This window comes from Pelodiscus sinensis, chromosome 18 (genome assembly GCF_052426305.1).
Source record: "Pelodiscus sinensis isolate ZL-2025 chromosome 18, ASM5242630v1, whole genome shotgun sequence".
NCBI classification, from domain to species: domain Eukaryota; kingdom Metazoa; phylum Chordata; order Testudines; family Trionychidae; genus Pelodiscus; species Pelodiscus sinensis.
Window position 1 is genome coordinate 2,903,737 of NC_143069.1, and position 21,087 is coordinate 2,924,823.

The window sequence follows — 21,087 nt, forward strand, 5'->3', positions numbered from 1 at the left end:
GGGGGTTCCAGTGCGAGATGCTGGAGATGAGCCAGCAGGGGGCCCTGGCGAAGATATTGGGACAAACGGTTTCCGTAGGCGGGTGGGGAAGCGCTGGGCTGGGTTCCCGGGAGGGGGTGGGGGGTGGAATCTCCACCCCTAGAGGTGTTTAAGTCCCAGCGTGACCAAGCCCTGGCTGGGCTGATTGAGTCGGGGTTGGGCCGGGGGCTGGACTCCTGACATCTCTTCCAACCCTAAGCCAGGTGTCCCCTTCCTTCAGCCCCCCTTCTGTTCATCCCTTCGCCCCCCAGGAGACCGTGGGAGTGAGTGCCTCACTGCTGCCAGCAGCTGCTACTCCAGGTCTGTCCACGGCAGCCTTCCTGCGTGGGATTTCCCTTGTGATGCAGCTAGGCGACTGGTTCCGGGGCTTCGCCCAGTCCCAGGACTAAAACGGTGCTAAGCTCAGGCTACGTTTTGAGCAGACATGGCACAGAATGAAGGCGAATGTCTGGAAGGAAGGTTCTACCTCTTCTTCTTGCTTGGTGGCTTTCTCTGGGGTGCCAGCCTGGGCACTGAGGGGAGAGCCGGCCTCCTGGCTACTTAGGCAAATGTTCTGGCTGTCGCATGCCTGGGGACCCCTCCTGGCCAGTGCCGTGATTGCAGAGCGCACAGGTCTGGGCATGCTTCCTGCAGGGAGGTTTTTCCAGCCAGTCTGTTTTTTAGGCTGCCCCAAGGGGGAGAGCTGAACTGTCAGGTCATGTGCATCGCGTTTGCTGCTTTTAATGAGCCCGTTGCATTGTTTTCGGCCCCCCAAGGAACAATCGAGCTCCCCGCGCTGTTCTTTCTCATCAATACAGAGATATTTCTGCTACGCCTGATCAGCTCCGTCTGTTTGATTACATCTGGCTGTCCATACGCAGCAAACTGAGCAGCGCTGCATGCGCACCTTGCTCAGGCTTTTTGTTACTGCTCAGAGGCCCATGAGCCCCATTTTGAGCGAGGGAGCAGGCCCTTCCTGCAGAACCGTTTCTTTTCCAGCCCCTGCAGAAGCAAGTGCTTTCTCCAGGAGCAGATCCGTTACTCGAGAGGTCGAGAGAGGGGCAGATGTAGGGGAAGGTGGAAACTGAGGTAGGTAGGCCTCTGGGCTGACCCAGTCTGGAAACCACTGCCTTACCAAACTCAGAATGATGGGAGTTAGCTCTGGTTTTCTCCCCTTCCTTTTGCCCCCCGTACCCATGTGACCTACCCATGCCCCAAACCCCTTGAATCTTAGGGTCTTCCGGGTGGGGTTGTAAACGGGTGTTCCCGTCACCATGCCCGTCTCGTGTTGCTAAATGTAAAGAGGGTCCCAGGATGGAAGAGGTTGTAAAACCTTTGCCTTAAGTCTTCAGTGCTTCTGGGGAAAGGTTGCAGTCAGTGGAATTTCAGAATTGCCATTTGCGGCCTTGGGTAGAGAGACAGATGATCTTGTTCATTTGTTATAAACACTCCCGTTTGCACTGGGGTCTCTCTCTCCTGTCATTCGAGAGGTGGTATGACGGGAGGTTGATGAATTTTCTAACTGTGCAGTTTGATTCCACGTGGTTCCCCTGAGAATGGAAGCTGCAGTCGATACTAGCGCAAAGTGCACGCGCTAACCATAGAAAGTTAGCGATTGCCGGAACGGTCTTGCTCCAGACCACAGAGAGAACAGGTGGTTGGCGCTTTCAAACCCAGACGCTGTGAGGAGTTGGGCTCAGAAGCTGGGCGTGGACCTACCATGTCCAAAGCCCTTCAGAAAAAGGAGGTAACTTCCCGGGGTTGGCTTTAGGTACAAGTGCTAACGAGAAATAGGACCGGTTTGGAAAACCCGCCTTGTCGCGACAGACTCCAGGGCTCACTCTGCCTCGCTTCCCAAAGCATGCCTAGCTCCTAGTCTGATAGGCCGGCAACAGAGATGTGACAGAAGAGGGCTCTTTGGGTGTGTCTCGACTATAGGGTTTTGTGAGCTTTTGTCAACAAAACTATACCTGCGTGTACACTACCGCCGAGTTCTGTCGACAGAACGCAGCAGTTTTGTCGATGGTGGTAAACCTCATTCTATGAGGAATAACGCCTTTTGTCGACAGAGCTCTGTCCCCCGGCCCCTTGTTGGGAACATAGGCGTGTTACACAGAGGCCTAGTGCCGGACAGGCCGTGGGATTCCCTTCCCTGAAGCTGGAGCTGTGATTTAAACTGTTAATTGTCCCGACTGCGATCCACAGTCTGGTTAGGGGTAGTGTGTGCGCACCGGGAGACAGTGCCCGTTCGGTTGGTCCTGTCCTGAGCACTGCGGGACAGCTTGACTGCTGGCTGTATCTTACCATTGCGCCCATGGGTGTGGTTTGACCCTCTGAGTTCCTTGCTACCTGGTGTAAAAGGTTCTGGTTCTATAGAGACCATCTCGTGTGTGGTGCCCCTTCTGGGACCTCTGCCTGCCTGCCGGGCCACCCTTCAGCGCCGAGCTCCTCAAGGCAGGAGCGATGGCTGTATGTCTGGTACGTCTGGAAAGCACTGAGTCCGGTTTGGGCACCCCCCCCCAACACCACGGGACGCCGTGGCTGTTTTCACGCTGTTCGGAGCAGGCGATGCACACTCCCTCCCCACGGCGTGGGGTGGGGCAGGAGGTGCCCTGTGAACGTACTCGCCATTGCGCGGCACAGTGGAGTCGCAGGAGGTATTTTGTTTTCAACTGAATTTGTTATCCACAAGCTCCAAACTTTTCCACTTGCTTTTCAGACCAAGTCTCCTTTCCTTGCAGCTCCTCTGGCCGCTTTGTACTTGCCCTGGGATCGCTGCTTTGCCCTGTAATGATCAGGCCCTGCATACTCCTTTGACGATCAGCGAGACCCAAATTAAATCTGACACTGTGATTTCCGTACTTAGGCTGTAGCAAATAGGTCAGCGCCGCGTTAGATGATTTTGCATGAAGGTTGTCATCTCGAATTATCTCTGTAACACTTCGCCCTCTTTCGCAGGCTCCCCTCCCTGCCGTTCATGCTGTTTTCCAGGGTGCTGCTTGCTTGCTTGGAGGGTCCTTTGGCACGTTTCCAGGGCCTGCCAGTTGACCTCAGTGCTTGTGCAGAAGTATTTAATACAGGCTGTGCAGAGCCGATAACCTCCAGCTTGAACCTGGGGCAACTGAGCTAATTCATCTGCTCGCAAACAAATGGCCACTTGAGAGAGAGCTTGCTAAGGAATGCTCAGGCCTCCCTGGGTGTGTTCCCGTACCCCTAATCCCACTGTTCTCCTGCTCAGACTGACACAGCCCGTCAGTCGCCAGAAACCTCCTCGGCGGCAGCTTCCTGCCACTCGTGCGGGATGAATTGGTCCGACTGTATTCCTAATACAATGCAGGGCGCTCGCAAGGTGCCCTCTCCTTGGGGAATCTTCAGCTGGGTGTCTACAGTTCTGCCTCCCACGATAGGCAGGGGGGCTGACTGCGCCTCCTCCCTGCGCCCGATACTGTCTCTGATCGCTCTTCCTCCTCTCCATGTCCCAGAGCGCAGAGACTATATGACTGGCCCAGAGTCGCACGGCGACTCTGGCAGAACCCAGAACGGGACCTTTCTTCTTTGCTGTGTGTCCCTGTGCACAATTGTCTCCTTGCTGCTGTTCAAAAATTGTCCGAACTTCCCCGGGGCTGTCACTCGCGCACCGAGGCTGCACTGCTAAAAACGTCGCCAAAGGACAGTGACTTGTTTGTGATCTGCGAGGGGGCTTCTGGTGAGGGCTCGATAGTGAGCTCGTGGCATAAACCGTCCTGCGGCTGTTCTCAGTTCTTTCACCCATATTTTCGTAACCCTGCAGCAGAGCTCCCGGGTCGTGGAGTGGAGGCTCCGGCTGCTGCTTCCTTTGTACTACCCTGAGACTACGTGGTGCTGGGGAGAGTCTGGAATCAGAACAGGCCTGAGGCTCCGTGCGGCAGAGAAGGAAGCGATGGAGGGTTGAGCGGGGTAATCCATGTCTGAGCGGTTTCTTTCTAAAACATGTTTGTCTGGGGTTCATTCTGCTCTTGGCTCCTTCCACGTTTGCTCGTTTTTGTCTGCAGTGATCCCCTCGAGAGCAGTCCCAGAACCCCCAGCGCACTACATAGGGGAGGGGAGCCGCACAGTCCTGCTTTGGAAAGGCTGAGCCCGGGATCCAGCTGGAGGCATGCACGTGCCAGTCTTTCGCCTTGCTCCACTCTGGTTCGCCCCGCGAGGCCGGGCCTTGCCCCCTGGCACCAGTTTAACAAGGGGGGGAGGGTTCTGTGGCTAGATTTACACTGGAGTGAGCCTAACGCGGATGCTTGTCAGTCAGCTCCTGGCGGGTGCAGGCGGCATGCTAGGGGCCAGCATTAAGTGGAGCGGAGAGCCCACCTAGTAGGCTGCCCCGCGGCAGGGATGAATCAGTTGACCGGTTCCTCGCTAGGCTCACCTGATGTTTAACCAGTAAACTGACTAAGCAGGGTCCTGGGTGGGGGACCACTCCAGCCTGGCCACCGGTTAACCCAGTAAGGGTGGTGCTTGCCGGGTAACAGGTAACCCGTCCATATCCCTCCTCCCCCCGGCTTTATTGAACCCTTTGCAGTATTGCTGTGCAGACGAGAGGTCGCCACTGTCCCAGCACGGCCACTGCAGTAACTGTGACTTCAGTGGCGTGCTTGGGGCACTGGTCGTGCATGACTTGCCCTTCGTGAATCCACCTTGACTGATCACTTACCCCTCTTCCCTGTGCCTCAACATGGATTCCTTGAGGAGCCTCTCCGGGACTGAGGTGAGGCTGATGGTCTGTAGTTCCCTGGATTGTCCTTCCCTTTTTTAAAGACGGGCCCTGCATTTGCCTTTTTCCAATCATCTGGGATCTCTCCAAGTCTCCACGAGTTTTCAAAGATAACGGCCAAAGGCTCTGCAATGACATTTGCCAACTCCCTCAGTACCCTGGGATGGCCCATGGATTTGTTTGTCTAGCTTTTCTAAATAGTTCCTAACTTGTTCTTTCCCCAACGGCTGCCCACCCCCTTCCCCTGCTGCGCTGTCTAGTGCGTTTGTCTGGGAGGTGACCTTGTCCGTGAAGACGGAGGCAAAGAACGCATTGAGTACTCCAGCTTTTCCCACCTCCCCCGCCCTCCCCACCGCGGCGAGAGAACCACCTATGCGGGCGCTTACTTCAAGCCCCTTCTCTCGGAGTCGTGAGTCCCCCCTTGCGTTTACCTTCAGGGAGGTTTCTAGCTCTCCTGGGTGTGAGAAAAGGACGCCCGCCTGACCGCTGCGGGCCAGAAGCCAGGTGGAGAGACGGGGGGAGGGGGTTATTTCTCCTCGCGTCGGTTGGGATTGTAGGGCCTGACTCTGAACACGGAGGTTGGCCGCAGCGCCGAAGGCTGCGTGCTCCCTGTGTGCTGTGGGCCCTGCCCGGCGGCTTGCTGGCAGGACGCGACTGCATCACGCTGTCTGCAGCCGGCGGGCCGCGCGGGCGCGTGTGCAACCCCGTCCCAGGGCGCCTCTGCTGAGAGCCCTGCTCTCCCCAGGCCTCTTCCGCTTCTGCAGCTGTGCCCGTTCCCTGGGAGCCCACGTGCCCGCCTGGTCCGTGGTGCCTCGGCCTCCTCACCCAGCCTGTGCAAGTCTGAGCCGGGGTCCGGGGGGCAGTCGCACCCTGCTCCCCTGGGATCCAGTGGGGGGGTGTTACGCCCCTCCTGCCCTGGCACCCGCTCCCTGCCGCCAGGGGCCATCTCTGCCTTGCCCATTGGCCTCCAGGCCTCAGCCTGGTTACCGGGCTGAGCTCGCTTCCTCCTGCGCCTCTCCCGTGTCCTTTGGGCAGCCTGGGAGGCAGCGACGCGCGCACGCAGCTCCTGGGGGTGGGGTGGGAGTGACGGCGAGAAGGGAGGCGCAGGCACGGCCCCCGTGCCAGGTCGGCTACAAGTGAAGTCAGCGGCAGCTGAGCGACTCCCTGGGGCCTCGGGCCCGCGGGACGCGCTTGTCTGATCTTGCAGCAGCGTGCTCCGGAAACCACTGGCCGCTTCGCAGGGCAGCAGCATCTCCCGTTCCTCCCAGGCCGTTGCTGGAGGGAGGACTCTGAAGGTAAACGATGGGGGGTTCAGCAGGGCGTAGAGCCTGCAGGATGGTGCCCCCGGACGGAGTCCTTGTACTGAGCGAGCTGCCTTGGCACTGACTGGGCGCGTTCCAGCTCTTCCGTGGAGGGGGAAACGTCCCCGCTCTCCCGGCGGAGCCGGCTTGGGCTGGAAAACGGAGCCAGCCTGGACTGTCCAGCCTCTGTTCCACAGCAGAGCGTCGCTGCGAGAACTGTACCGGGCCTGCCTAGCAGAGAGGGACAGCTTGCCCCCTGTGCCAGCCAGCCTAGCAAAGGGGCTGTGCCCCACTCCCAGCTGCAGGAGAAGCCCACAGCTGCTAGGGCGGAGATCTCCGGTTATAGATTAACCATGCCTGTTCCCTCCTCCTGCACCTGGGCTGGGAGTAGGCTGAGATTCAGGGCAGGGTTGGGGCAGCTGGCTGGAGACCCATCCCCCTGCCCTTCCACTGCCTCCCCTTCAGAAAGGAGACTCCCGGGGTAACAGCCCGTCTCAGGCTGGCTCTGCAGAACCGGTTCCTGGCGCTGCATGTAAACAACGCAGGCCCTGGGATTGGACGGTTCCTCCAAGGGCTGCACCCTTAGCAAACACGCCAGTTGGGAAAACGCCTTCGGTGGCACCGACCCTGGCTCTGTGCCATGCACCCTGCCCTTCCTGGGCCAGCCTGTGCGTCGGTTGAAATCCTCCCCCCCCTTCCCCCACGGTTCTCCCAGCTGTTTGGTGTGTGTGTGCGCGTGTGCGTGTGCGCGCGCGGGACGGACAGCACAGGGGCGGCTCTCGGGAAGCCAGCAAGCCAGGCCGCCTGAAAGCCTTGCCCTGTTCTCCTGGCACGTGCCGCTTGGCTCCTGGGACCCCAGGGCACGGCGGCTGCCAGCTCGGCATGGCCCCTCGGGGAAGGCCTGCGCCAGGAGAGGCCCTTGGCCCAGTTGGGAACTTGGGCTGAAATTTCCCAGGGGGCGCTGGGCTCAGTGCAGCACCGCAGGGGCGGAGGGGATCTATCAGCACCTGGTTCCGCGGGGCTGTTGCCCCAACTTCGAGAGCTTCTCCGTGGGTGCGGGGCATTGAGCCTGCATGCAGCACCCAGGGGCTGCTGAGAGGCAGGGCAGGGCCCCCACACGGGAGGGGGGTGTGCCTCGCAGGGGGCGGACCTGGCACACTGGGCACCGTTTGGAGAAGCTGTGCTGCTTGCGCTGCGCTGGGTTCACACGGTGGAGAGGCCTGGTCCCTGACGAGGGCTTCCAGGTGCTCAGAAATGTAGCACGAAGCCCCGGCAGTTCTGAGATGGACCCCAGGTGCCTGGAGCTGCATGAACATAAGAACAGGGGAACGGCCAGGCTGGGTCAGACCAAAGGTCCCTCCAGCCCAGTGTCCTGTCGGCCGACAGTGGCCAGGGCCGGGTGCCCCCGGGGGAGTGCGCCGAACAGGTGTGATCAAGTGTGATCAAGCGCCCTCGACAAACAGAGGTAGGGACACCGTTCCTGCCCATCCTGGCTAATAGCCATTGATGGACCTAACCTCCATGAATTTATCTAGTTCTCTTCTAAGCTGTGGGAGCAGCACAGCCAGTGGCTTTGACCCTCGATGGGAGAGGCTTTCTCTGGTGTGGGCTCCAGTGGCGAAACCAGAGCAAACCAGCTGTGTAAACGAGGGTTAACTCAGAAACAAGGAGCAGTCCTGTGGCACCTTAGACTCACATTCAAAGAGCTTGGTTATTCACAGGGAAGCGCTGTCCAGAGTTGAGATAAACCAAAGGAAGTTTTTCTTCACTCAGTGCACAATCAACCTGTGGAACTCCTTGCCGCAGGATGTTGTGAAGACCAGGACTTTGACAGGGTGCAAAAAAGAGCTGGATAGATTCCTAGAGGTTTGGTCTGTCGATGGCTATTGGCCAGGATGGGTAGGAATGGTGTCCCTAGCCTCTGTCTGGAGATGAATAACGGGGGGGGGGGGGTGTCACGTGGGGATTCTCTGTTGTGTTCCTTCCTCTGGGGCACCTGCCATTGGCCACTGTGGGCAGACTGGACACTGAGCTGGCTGGGCCTTTGCTCTGGCGCGGTCTGGCCGCTCTGACGCTCAGCAAACACTCTGGGAAGGGCGATGGGAGCACCAGCGGTTTGGATGGAAGCCAGTGTCTGTTAAGGAGTAGGATGTGTGCACCTTCCTCAAAGCGCCTCGTGCTGCCGGTTGCGGGAGGCAGGGGCCAGGCTGGGGGACCTGGGTGGGTCTGGCTAACACGCAGCATTCCTGGCTTTGCCGGGGCGACCGGTCCTGGCTGCAGCCAGTTGCTTTTATGGAAGTAGCAGGGAACGTCTGTGGGTTGCGCGCCACCACTGGGAACTCGGTAGCTCCAGCGTGGGGCTAGCAGAGCCGTTCCTTGCCCTTGTTCCACGCGGTCACCCGTGCAGCCAGGACAGAGCGTGTCCCGCTTCCTGCCCGGGGCCTGGAACTGAGACTCGTGAAAACCTCGGTCTTGTGACTCTTGGGGGCTGGCCCGCTTCTGTGACTCTGCACTACCCCGGGAAGCACTTGCATGGCCCATACAGCCCCATCTGGCCTTGGGCGGGCCAGCCTCCCCTCTCCCCGCTGAGCTTGCAGATGGATTCGGCAGGGATTCTCCCGCCACGGCTCTGCCGGCTCGTGCAGCACGGGGAGCCCGGCTCAGCACGCGGCTGCGTGTAGCGTGCTGCCGTGACAGATGCCCTCTCGCTAGGATGCCGTGTCTTGCATCTAATGAAGCCATCCAAATATCGATTCAATATCCCCCCTCGCCAGATGTCACCGGCGTGGGCTTCTCTTGCAATTAGCTTAATGAAGAGGCCCCGGCAAAGGCCGCTTGGCTAGAGCCGTGGAATAGACTAATCCAGGCTGAGTGGTTGAAAGATTAGCACGACTGTGCGCCCCTGCTCTCAGGCCCTGCGGTCAGAGCACCATCACCCCGCTCTGCTGCCTCTGTGTAAAGCAGCCCCCTCCTGCCCCCCCAAGCCTGGAGAGTCCTCCGGGCAGGGACTGCAGCACACGTTCGAAATCAGGGTCCTGGTGTGCTGGGCGTGCAGCCGATCCCTGGTCACTGTGGGCCTGGTCCCCTCTTGCCTGCACCGTGCACCTGCTCTGTACTGTTCCAACCTGGCACCTTCCTGGTGTCAACGACTGCACGAGGGAGACGTGGGGCGTAAGAAACCGTGCCAGGTGGGGCCCGTGGGGCCACTGGGGGGGTGTAGGACAGCGACTCTGGTCAGGTCTAGGCCTCAGAGCTCGCTTCTCTCCTGGGCACTTGCATTCCCTGCCGCTTCCTTCCCCTGCGTCTGCTTTCGGGCCTGGGTCCAGAACCCGGTGAGGAGGCTCGCAGCTGTCCGGGCCCGGCCTGGTTGCCCTCTGCTCGCCATCGTCCAGCCTGGGTTGGTGGCTTCTGCGTCTTCCCCTCTAGCAGAGCCGCAGCCTGGCAGGTGGTTCTGTCGGTCAGGGGCGTGGAGCAGAGGGCAGAGCCCGAGCACGTGAAGGACGAGAAGGAGGCATCCTCCCCCCTGAACTAGCCGTCTCCTCCCCCCGCTGAGCGTGCTGTGGGCCCGCAGGAGCCGGAGCTGTTCCGAGCGCGGGTCCCTGGGCTTCCGCTGGGGTTTCTGTGGCTGGCGGCTTGGTCAGCTGCGCTGCAGATGAAGCTGGGATGTCGCTAGAGCAAGAATTTCCTCTTGTAGCGGTCCCACTGTCAGCCGCCCCGCTGCCTTGGGGATCCCGCCTGCAGCCTCCCGCTCCCTTCCTGGGGCTGGGCCGGCAGGAGTGGAGCTAACGGGCCGTTTGTGCAGAGCTGGTGCGGAGCCATTGGAGCAGCCTGCGTGTCTGGTGTTCCTCCCCTCTGGTCCGTGCGCCACCCTGCCCCACGCGCAGCCCGTTGTGCTGGAGAGAGGCCGCTCTCTTGCTCCCAGGCCCTGGATTTGATTTATTGCCCCGGCCCTCCAGGGCGCCCTGATCACTGCCCATGCCTATTGGGCGGGAGCAGCATTGCCTACTGGCTAGGGCACTGGGCTGCGAGCCAGGATCTGCTTCCAATCACTTCCCCTCGGCTGTGTGGCTGCAAGGTGCGGAGGGTGCGCCGTGGTACGGGAGGGCGTCAGCAACCCGGTGGGCCCCCTCTGCAGCTGTGGACAGGAGCGCCAATCGGGAACGTTGGGGCGGGGCGGGGAGTGAGGGCCACTGAGTCAGGGCCACTGAGTCGTCTTGTTCCCAGCCCTGTGTTGTACAGCGCGAGATCCTCTGCCCACCCTCCACAGCCTGGGGAGCCGCATTCCCGCTAATCTCGTCTCGTCCCGTCCCTGTGTGGAATAACGTTTGTGTACCGAGGCATGTGCGAATGCGCACCACCAGGACAAACACAGAACCTCGTGGGCGCTCTGCTAATCGGCTGAGCCGCCTTCGCATTTCATCTGAGCAGCCGCACGTGCGCCCAGCGTACAGGGACCGCTGCCTGGGAGCCTTGGCTGCATTTCATACTCAGATGTTGGTGCCGTACAAAAGCGGGTGACCGATTAACGTAACCGTGGGTCACAGGCTGGCCCGAACCCGCTCGAGATTCAGAACCCAGTTCTCAGACGGGCCGTGGCCCGGTCCTTTGGGGAAGAGTCCACGCAGCCTTTGGAAAGGGAAGTCCTGCCCGGCCATCTGTTCTTTGGGGTCTCTGGCTTGCCCGGCCCCACATGCCCGTAGCGGCAGGGGCCTCGGACAGCAGCCTCCTCCTTGTTCCGATGCCTGGGCAGGGCCAGGTAACGGAAGGGCACGTTTTCAGCCTGGCCTCTGGCGTTTCCCTGCTTCCGCGGGTTCCAATCCCTTCCATACTGCAGCCGCCGCACGTTTCTTAGGCTTATGTGGTGCCTTCAGCACTGCCCGGGAAAGGCGTTTTAACGCCGGGGACAGCTCTGCCCTGCTTGTCCTGGGCAGGCGTCTTTGGATGCAATGTGACGGGCCGAGCCGGAGAAGGGGACTGAACTGGGCTACTCAACCTTCCTGTAACTCGGGGGGACTCTCCAGGTAGCCGTTAGCAGTACAGAGTATATGACACACAGCTGTGCACCTCAGCAGCGCCGCCGCATCCGATAGGAGTCGCACTGGGTGCACGGCTTTAAATCCACACCCTGCTGGCGAGGACAAAAGGAGGGACCGAACCGGCAGAGATTTTACACGTGGCCTAAGAAAGCAGTGCGGCCCCCCTGCCCAGGGCAGCAGCTGTCAGTCCTGTGCCTAGCCCGCAGGTCTGTCCTGCCTCCTCTGCAGCAGCCTCTCCCGCTGGGGACCCTCACGCAGCAGAGTCTGGACTTGTACTCACAGTCCGTCTGGGAGATGGGTGGTGGGCTAAGGGGGTTTGCTGTGGGGTCCCCTCTAGGGTGTGGGCTCTGGGAGGTGCCGTGAATAGGAGCAGAGCTGCGGGGAGTAGCAGTGCAGAGACCTTGCACACTCATTCTTTTCCCTTTGTTCTCCCTGCTTTAGGCCTGGAACCTGGTCCTGCTGCCGCCTGGCCTGGAGCTGGGGCTGTCGCCCCGAGAGCAGCAGCTGCTGGGAGCAAGGGCTGCGCAGTGACCTCCCCTCCGACCACGCCCGCTTTGCCACCCCCGGGAAAAGGCTGCAGGCTCCCCAGGAGGGCCATGAGGATGGCAGCATGGCGGGAGCAGGAAGAAAGTCCTAGCGCTGGCCCTGGCCAGCCCTGGCCAGGCTGCTGCGCCCCCAGCAATGGCTGAGGGGCCTGCGGTGCGCCCGAGAGGAGCGGCCCGTCCCCCCTGGCAGCCGAGTGGAGCGCGACCCGTGGACTATGGCGTCCCACCGCCCCGTGCCACGCGCTGGCATGGATGGCGGCGGGCCGGCGCTGAAGGGGGGCGACGCGCTGGCCGGCACGCCAGGGGATTACTTCTCGCCGGGGTTCTGGGCGCAGAACGGCAGCACCTCGCAGCCCGCCGGCGAGAGCCCGCCCGGGCCTGGGCCCCGGGCCACCGCCCCCACGCCGGCCATGCCCAAGATGGGGGTGCGGGCCAGGATTGCCGACTGGCCCCCGAAGAGAGAGGCGCTGAAGGACCCGCCCGCGCCAAGCCCCTCCAGGGACGTGGATGCGCCGACGGGCGGCAGCCGGACTTGTCTTTTCCCCAAGGGCTGTCCGGGCGGGCAGCCGCCTGGCACCAGCCTGGGCCCCTCAGCACCCAGGGGCTTGCCGCGGCTCTCCAGGCGCAGATCCAAGGAGGTGGAGTTCCAGGAGGGCTGGCCTCGCTCGCCTGGCAGGGCCTTTGGGCCGCTGCGCAACCGGAGCAACAGCGAGATCACCCTCAGCGAGTGTGACGTGGAAGAGGCCCTGGAGCCCCGGGGGGCCAGGCTGGGGGGCGGCCTGCCCCTCTTCCGCGAGTACGGCAGCACCTCCTCCATCGACGTGCAGGGCATCTCGGAGCAGAGCTTCTTCGACATCCTGCGCGAGTTCCGCGGCCAGCAGCCGGCCCAGGAGGGCGCGGCGCTCGAGAACCCCGGCGACTCCAGCCTGCACCTGGCCGGCACCGCGGCAGAGGTGAGGAACGGCCACGGGCTGCCCCCTGAGGACTGCCCCACTCAGCCCAGGGAGAAGCCCCGCAAGAAGGGCCCCAAGGCGGAGGCAGGGGGCGAGTCCCTCTTCCGGAAGCTGCGGAGTGGCCGGAGCGACGGGGAGCCCGGCAAGGCCGCGGCGGAGCCGGAGGAGGGCGCCAGGGCCTGGGTCTGCCAGAAGAGCTTCGCGCACTACGACGTGCAGAGCATGCTCTTCGACCTCAGCCAGGTGGCAGCCAGCCGGGCGGTGGTGGCGCAGCGCAGGAACACCACCACCGGGGCCTCGGCCGCCTCCGCCGTCTCGGCCGCCCTCTCCCGGGCCTACGGCCTCGGGGGCCTGGACCCCGCCTTCGCCAGCACCGAAGACCTCAACTCCAAGGAGAACCTGGAGCACGACCTCGGGGACAACAAGAGCAACGACCTGCTGCTCAGCTGCCCCCACTTCCGCAACGAGGTGGGGGGCATGTGCGAGCGCAGCGTCAGCTTCTCCCGGGCGTCGGCCGGCTCCCCCGGCGGGGCCGCGGGCGAGGGGGGCTTCCTGGAGCCCTCCCTCAACGCCTACTGCACCAACGCCAGCATCTCCGTGCTGGAGGTCCCCAGGGAGCTGCAGAGGAGCCCCGGCAAGCTGACGCGCTACAACGTCGAGCACGTGGACTTGGGGGCCCACTACTACCAGCAGTATTTCCACGGCAAAGGTACGTCGCCCGGGCCTGGCTCGGCTCCGGGCCCCTGCTCCTGGGCGGCCCTGGCCCGCGTTCCGGCGCTCCCAGCGGAGGCCAGCTCCAGAAGGAGGCGCTAGCGACCCTGTGCAGATGGGACTGCCTGCCCCCGAGAAGGGGGCCTTAGAGGCCTGTCTGAGCCCCAAAGCAAGCGGGCGCAGTGCCCTCCCCTAGGCCCTGCTTGGATACCAAGGCTGGAGCCCTGCAATTCCTGTGGCAGTGAGTTCCACATGCTACTTGGGTAGGGCTGTCCAGAGTTGAGATAAACCAAAGGAAGTTTTTCTTCACTCAGCGCACAGTCAACCTGTGGAACTCCTCGCCGCAGGATGTTGTGAAGACCAGGACTTTAACAGGGTGCAAAAAAGAGCTGGATAGATTCCTAGAGGTTTGGTCTGTCGATGGCTATTGGTCAGGATGGGTAGGAAGGGTGTCCCTAGCCTCTGTCTGGAGATGAATAACGGGGGGGGGGGGGTCACGTGGGGATTCCCTGTTGTGTCCCCTCCCTCTGGGGCACCTGCCATTGGCCACTGTGGGCAGACCGGACCGTCGTCCTGTCCCAGCTGCCCGTGTTCCGACTTGTCACACGACGGGCGGCAGCGTCGCCACCTTGGCCGTGGCTCTGTCCCCCCCGGCTTGTCACGAGGGTGGTTGTGTAACGTGGGGCGGGGCTGTGGGGGAGGGGTAGCCTGTGGCCCTGCTGTCTCTTGAGACACATGTAAGGTCACAGTTGCGATGGCAGTGACGCTAGCGGCCGTACGCTGCTGGGCCGTGCCAGGGCTCCCTGTGGCGGCTTCGCTCGGGCAGGCCCTCGCGCCTCCGCTGATGGCACGCGACCAGCGGCTCGGAGACAGCCCCTCCTGCGGGACCCGCCCTGGCAAGGCCTTTCCCTGCTTTTTCAGAGCACGCCAACTACTTTGGAGTGGACGAGAAGCTGGGCCCCGTGGCGGTGAGCATCAGGAGAGAGAAGCTGGAGGATCACAAAGAGCACGGGCCCCAGTATCAGTACAGGGTGATCTTCCGCACCAGCGAGGTACGTCCTGCCCGCCGGTCTGCCCCCCAGCCTCGGAGCCCCGCCTCGGCCCACGCGGCAGAGCAAGCGCTTGGCTGCAGGGGGGGCCCGGCGGAAGAGTGGGGGCTGAGCTGGGCCGGGCCCAGGCCCCCTCGCATGCCGCCGAACGCTCGGCGTGAGGGGGTGTCACGGGGCAGCCGTGTGCTGCGACCACTGCAGAGAGCTTTCGACATCCCCTGCCTGCCTCTGGGCGGGGCCGGGCTCTGCATGCAGCATGGGCCCTGGGGGCTGAGCCACCCAGCTCGGGCGGCTCCAAAGAGGCCCGTGGGTGCAGCTCACCCCTCGGGATGCTGGGAGCACAGCAAGGAGCCGGCTGCCGCGGGGGCCTTGGGAAGCGATTGCGGCTGGGCTAGGACGGCTGCCCGAATGGGACCCCGGCAGGAAAGGCCCGTTCAGTTCCTGCCTCTGTGCTTCGTTCCCTGCCCTTCTTCGGGTGCTCCGGGGGCGTGCTGAGCGCCTGGGCCCGGCGGTGCGGGGCTGTGCTGTGAGAGACGCCCCCCCTCGCCCGTGCTGGCTTCCTGCGGCTGTGCTGTGGGGCACCCTCAGGCCCGCTGGCGCATCCGCTTAGTAAGAAATGCTCCCTCTTCACAGCAGCTGCATCAGGTGGGCAGGAGGGGAAACTGAGGCAGAGAGCGGGGCAGAGGCTTAGCCAGGAAAGTGACGGGCCCATCTGCTGACTTGTGCTCTACCCACTGAGCCTGGCTGCCTCGCATCCCATCAAAGTGGGAAGTGACGGGGGCAGAAGAGCTGTGCTTGGCCTGGGTGTGCTGGTGAAGGCGGTGGGGAGGGGGCTGGCCGGGACTCGGCTCCAGCGCCTCAGCAGCGGCCGTCTCCTCTCTGCTTTCTGCTCGCCCCGCTTGACAGGTCCAGTCTGTAGGGCCCGCACAGCCCCCGAACGCAGAGACCCACGTGCTTGCCGGGCGCTGGGTTCAAACCCGGATCGGCCCCCATGGGAACGCGCCGCGGCCGGGCAGGGCCCCGCCAGCCTGCACCTCGCTCTGTAGAACCGGGCAGGCCCCTCTCCCTATGGCAGCCGCTCAGGTCCAAGGCCACCCGTCCTGTGCTCGCTGTGCGCCGAGCCTGGGAGGGCGCCAAGCCAGCCTCCTGCAGGGCCGGCTGCACCGGGGCCCGAGGGCTCTGGGGTGGGGTGCTGTAGCCTGGGCACCAGAGCCCGGCGTGGAGAGCGAGTGTGCGGACACCCGGGGGTCCTGCGTTGCCGGCTGACTCCTTGCCCCGCACTCTGGCTGTCCCCCAGCAGAGGGCACCTTTGCAGGGAGAACAGGCCGCAGCTGGGCCGGTTCAGGGGCCCTGGGGATCCTGTGAGCCCGGTGCCCCCCGGTGCCCGCAGGCTCCTGCCAGGGCCGGCGTCAGCGCTGCGAGGCGGGTCCCCAGCGGGCGCTCGGTGCAGTGACGAGGCCCCTGGAGCGAGCAAGGGGCTGGCCTGGTGGCACAGGCGAGGGGCCGTCACCGCCTTTGGGCCAGGCCGGCAGGCGAGCGCCGGTGGGGTCGGGGGAGGGGGCCTCTGTGGGGAGAGGGTCCAAGTGGAATCGGGAGCCTCCTGTCTGACCGTGGGCGTGTCGCTGGTCTCTGTGGGCCTCGGTTTCCCCGTCTGTGGGGCGGGAGCGTTGGCCCTTCCTTCCTCCCAGCGTGTGCACTTTTGTGTATTCAGACAGCTGGGGCCGGGCAGCGCCTGACCTGGGACGGGGGGGGGGGGGGGGGGGGCTGATCTCAGCTAGGGGCCGGGCAGCGCCTGACCTGGGGGGGGGGGGGCTGATCTCAGCTAGGGGCCGGGCAGCGCCTGACCTGGGGGGGGGGGGGCTGATCTCAGCTAGGGGCCGGGCAGCACCTGACCTGGAGGGGGGGGGGGGGGGGGCTGATCTCAGCTAGGGGCCGGGCAGCACCTGACCTGGAGGGGAGGGGGGGGGGGGCTGATCTCAGCTAGGGGCCGGGCAGCACCTGACCTGGGGTGGGGGGGGTGGCTGATCTCAGCTAGGGGCCGGGCAGCGCCTGACCTGGGACGGGGGCGGGGGGGGGGGCTGATCTCAGCTAGGGGCCGGGCAGCGCCTGACCTGGGACGGGGGGGGGGGGGGGCTGATCTCAGCTAGGGGCCGGGCAGCGCCTGACCTGGGACGGGGGGGGGGGGGCTGATCTCAGCTAGGGGCCGGGCAGCGCCTGACCTGGGACGGGGGGGGGGGGCTGATCTCAGCTAGGGGCCGGGCAGCGCCTGACCTGGGGGGGGGGGGGCTGATCTCAGCTAGGGGCCGGGCAGCGCCTGACCTGGGACGGGGGGGGGGGGGCTGATCTCAGCTAGGGGCCGGGCAGCGCCTGACCTGGGACGGGGGTGGGGGGGGCTGATCTCAGCTAGGGGCCGGGCAGCGCCTGACCTGGGACGGGGGGGGGGGGGGCTGATCTCAGCTAGGGGCCGGGCAGCGCCTGACCTGGGACGGGGGAGGGGGGGGGGCTGATCTCAGCTAGGGGCCGGGCAGCGCCTGACCTGGGACGGGGGGGGGGGCTGATCTCAGCTAGGGGCCGGGCAGCGCCTGACCTGGGACGGGGGGGGGGGGCTGATCTCAGCTAGGGGCCGGGCAGCGCCTGACCTGGGACGGGGGGGGGGGGGGCTGATCTCAGCTAGGGGCCGGGCAGCGCCGGGACGGGGGGGGGCTGATCTCAGCTAGGGGCCGGGCAGCGCCGGGACGGGGGGGGGGCTGATCTCAGCTAGGGGCCGGGCAGCGCCTGACCTGGGACGGGGGGGGGGGGGGGGCTGATCTCAGCTAGGGGCCGGGCAGCGCCTGACCTGGGACGGGGGGGGGGGCTGATCTCAGCTAGGGGCCGGGCAGCGCCTGACCTGGGACTGCAGAGGGGCCTGACCCAGGCCGGGGGCCATGGTGCAGTCGGTGGCTTTAGTGACGCTCCCCTTGTACAAATGGCGCATGTGCCGAATGCGGAGCCGTGGCGTTATTGGTGGGCCCGCATATGTGGAGACCGTGCCGCTGCCCTGCCTCCTGCGCCGAGAATGCCCCCTTCTCCCACGAGAGACTGGTGAGCCGAGAGGCTGGCGTCGGATGCGGGCGTAGCTCGCTCTAGGCCTCCCGGAGCAAAGCCCCCCCGCCCCCCCTGTCCCAGGTCTGCCTAAAAGCCCCGGCCTCCTGCCCTGTTCAGAGCAGCGTGGCTCCTAGCCGGAGTCCGGTGGCCGGGGCTGCGCACCGAGCCACATTGGCCCCCAGCAAACTATCGGCCCGTTGAGCCATGGGTTCTAACCCCCGTCCCTGTGCTTGGGTGCAGCTCGTAACCCTGCGAGGGTCCATCCTGGAGGACGCGATTCCCAGCACCGCCAAGCACGGGACGCTGCGAGGCCTGCCCCTGAAGGACGTGCTGGAGCACGTGCTGCCCGAGCTGAGCATCCACTGTCTGCGGCTGGCAGTGAACACGCCCAAAGTCCCGGAGCAGCTCCTGAAACTGGACGAGCAGGGGGTGAGTCGTGTGCGGGCGGCGCGGCGCTCGGCTGGGCGAGGGGCTCGGTCTGCAGCCGTTAGCAGCCAGGCTGCAAAGGGAGAAAGCTGGTCTGGGGGCTCCGTTGCCTTTCAGATGGGACGCGTGCTCCTAAATCACCTCGGCCCCTTTTGCCCGCTGGGTGCTGAGCTCGGCCAGGTCGGCGGGAGGGCGGGCAGGCTCTCACGGCGGTTCCCGCCCCCCAGCTCTGCCGGAAGCACAAGGTGGGGATCCTGTACTGCAAGGCAGGCCAGAGCTCCGAGGAGGAGATGTACAACAACGAGGAGGCGGGGCCGGCGTTCGAAGAGTTCCTCGCCCTCCTTGGGGAGAAGGTCTGCCTGAAAGCCTTCGGCAAGTACGCCGCCCAGCTGGACACCAAGAGTGAGTGCGGGGCGCAGGCCGCGGTGGGTGGACCCAGCGTTCTGCGCAGCCGGGGCAAGGGGCCCGCAGGGCGCTTGGGCCGGCTCCCCCCTCACGGAGGCTCTTCTCTTGCCCCGCTCCGCAGCCGACTCCACCGGCACCCACTCTCTGTACACCACGTATCAGGACTACGAGATCATGTTCCACGTCTCCACCATGCTCCCCTACACGCTCAACAACAGGCAGCAGGTAAGCGCTGCGGGGTAACCGGGTCCATCGCGCTGCCCTGTTCTGCTAACGGGGCCCGTGCATGTCCCAGGTTCGGGTCGCAGGCGGCCTGCGCCGGGATCCCGGAGAGGAGGGAGGGAGGAGACGCGGCCCTGCTGTTCAAACAGCCTGGGAGGGAGGGCGGTGCTGTTGTCCCCGCTGGACTGGCGGGAACGGAGGCACAGCCGGACGGAGTGACTTGCCCAAGGACGTGGGGGAGTCTGTGGCAGAGAACCTGGGTCTGTGCCTGCTGGCAAATAGCAGCTGGGATCCTGATGCTAGCGACCTGGTGTGTGCGGACCCCCCCCCCCCTCCGATCCTGCACCAAGATGAGACCCCGCCAGCCAGTAGAACAGAGGGGTTCTCCAGGACACAGCCCGGCCCAGCTGTGATGTGGACACACGGAGTCGGGCTGGCAGCCGTACACCCCTTGGGGTGGGGTCCACTCGGCTTAGTCTGCGCTCTCTGGTTTTCCAGCTCCCAGGCCCTGACCCCAGCCAGGTGTCGGTCTCTGCCCCCCTTCCTTTGTCTCCTTCTCTGGGAAGAGCCTTGTTCTCTGCCCAGGTTGGGACGAGGTGTCTGGGCCAATCCACATGTGGGCAGGGCCGCATTATGGCTTTGGTGGGCCCTAGGCACTTTTGCCTCCGTAAAAAAAAAAAGATTATTTTTGATATAACTTTAAATACGTCAACATTTTATTTTTTTTCTCTTTTAGGCAAAAGTTAATAGATTTTCATGGGCCCTAAAAATGTGGGTTTTTTCTGATGTGAGAAAAAAATTAAAACGTTTTCTTCGACCCTAAAAGTTCATTTTTTTTCTTCTGATTTTAAAAGAAATTCAAACGTTTTCCTGGGCCCCTAAAAGCATCGTGGGCCCTAGGCACTGTGGATAAGTCAGCCCTGCATGTGGGGGAGTCTGTGGGAGTCACACCTCACAGCGTGGGGAACCCGGGTTACAGCGCGGGGAACCCCCCACGTCACACCTGGGCTGGGGGGACAGTCTGGGGCTGGACTTGGAGCCAGGCGCCCCATTGTCCTGGCCAGTGAGTCTCCATGCTCCGCTCCTGTCTGCAAAGGACCTGCACCCTGGGCACTCGGGGCTGGAATCCAGCCGGGCTCCCCACTGGAGCTCCCCCAAGCCAGCCACGGTTACGGCACTGGCCCTGCAGAGTCCTGGCCCCCTCGCTCGCAGGAACGTTCCCGGGGGGCTGCTGGTTCCGGAGAGGAAGGGGCAGCCTGCTCTCCATACTGCTACCAGCGGCTCGGGCTCTGCTTCCCTGCCCCTCCGGCCCTCCGGCACTCACCCCTCTCGTCTTACCTCGGTAGCTCCTACGCAAGCGGCACATAGGGAACGACATCGTCACAATCATCTTCCAAGAGCCGGGAGCCCTGCCTTTCACGCCCCAGAACATCCGCTCCCACTTCCAGCACGTCTTCATCGTCGTCCGCGCCCACAGCCCCTGCACTGACAACGTTTGCTATAGGTACGCCGAGCCTCTCCCACTGCCAGCTGGGTTCTGAGCCCGCACGCCGGGGCGGAAGGAGGCCGGTTCCCCCGGGGAGACCCCTGGGGCCTCTGCCCGTGTTTGCAGGGCTGACTCTGGGGTACAAGGGATGAATCCTACAGGCAGTCGGGGTCAGTGGCTGTTCTGCGCTGGCTCGTGGCACAGGCAGAGGGCGGGGAAGCTGGGCAGTCCGAGCGGGTTTTCAAGCAGGCCGGGCCAAGCGAGTCGGTGCCAGACATGGAGGCTCCTTGTGGCTGGTGCCAGCCTCCCATGCTCCGCGCGGCACCTTCCTCGGGGGCACCGAACTCCCGAGCCGATGGTGAAGCCCAAGGCCGTCAGGGAAGAGCCGTGCCCTGCAGCGGCTGTGCTAGAAGCTCGTCTGAGCAGTCTCCCCCTGCCCTTTGTTTCCAGTGTGGCTGTGAGCAGATCCAAAGACGCGCCGCCGTTCGGGCCCCCCATCCCCAGCGGCGTCACCTTCCGCAAGTCGGACGTCTTCCGAGACTTCTTGCTGGCCAAGGTGATCAACGCGGAGAACGCCGCCCACAAGTCGGACAAGTTCCACACCATGGCGACGCGCACCCGGCAGGAGTACCTGAAGGACCTGGCGGAGAACTGCAGCACCAGCACGCCCATCGACTCCACGGGGAAGTTCAACCTCATCTCCCTGGCCTCCAAGAGGAAGGAGAAGGGGAAGGCGCGGCCAGGGGCAGAGCAGCACAGCACCGGCGCCATCGCCTGGCGCGTGGCCGCCCAGGACTTCGCGCAGGGGGCCGAGGTGGAGTGCGTCTTGGGCATCTCCAACGAGTTCCTCGTCCTCTTGGACCTCCGCACCAAGGAGGTGGTGTTCAACTGCTTCTGCGGGGACGTGATCGGCTGGACGCCCGAGGCCCTCGCCCTCAAGGTCTTCTACGGGCGAGGGGACCACGTCTTCATCCGGGCCGTGGATGGCAGCCCCGAAGCCATCCAGGAGATTGTGCAGCGACTCAAGGTAGGAGCAGAGCTGGTGAGGGTGGGGCTCTCCTGGCCTGGGGCCCCAGGGCGCGGGGTGCTGCGCAGATAGTCCCTGCC

General features: G+C 64.0%; 1 protein-coding gene across 9 annotated transcripts in view; it reads left to right on the top strand.

Annotated features, from left to right (window-relative positions):
• The window catches only part of SIPA1L3 (signal induced proliferation associated 1 like 3), a 109,691-nt gene that overhangs the window by 65,360 nt on the left and 23,244 nt on the right, over positions 1–21,087 (top strand). For 8 of the 9 annotated variants that reach the window (XM_075915486.2, XM_075915484.2, XM_075915493.2 and 5 more), the window contains 7 exons: positions 11,541–13,306; positions 14,230–14,360; positions 17,682–17,870; positions 18,095–18,269; positions 18,394–18,497; positions 19,841–19,998; positions 20,431–21,007. In XM_075915486.2, coding sequence (XP_075771601.2) covers positions 11,860–13,306; positions 14,230–14,360; positions 17,682–17,870; positions 18,095–18,269; positions 18,394–18,497; positions 19,841–19,998; positions 20,431–21,007 — 2,781 coding nt within the window. In that variant the 5' untranslated portion in view covers positions 11,541–11,859. Of the gene's footprint in view, positions 1–5,893; positions 6,058–11,540; positions 13,307–14,229; positions 14,361–17,681; positions 17,871–18,094; positions 18,270–18,393; positions 18,498–19,840; positions 19,999–20,430; positions 21,008–21,087 lie in introns of those variants that run through there. The other variant, XM_075915490.2, reaches the window with a different exon arrangement.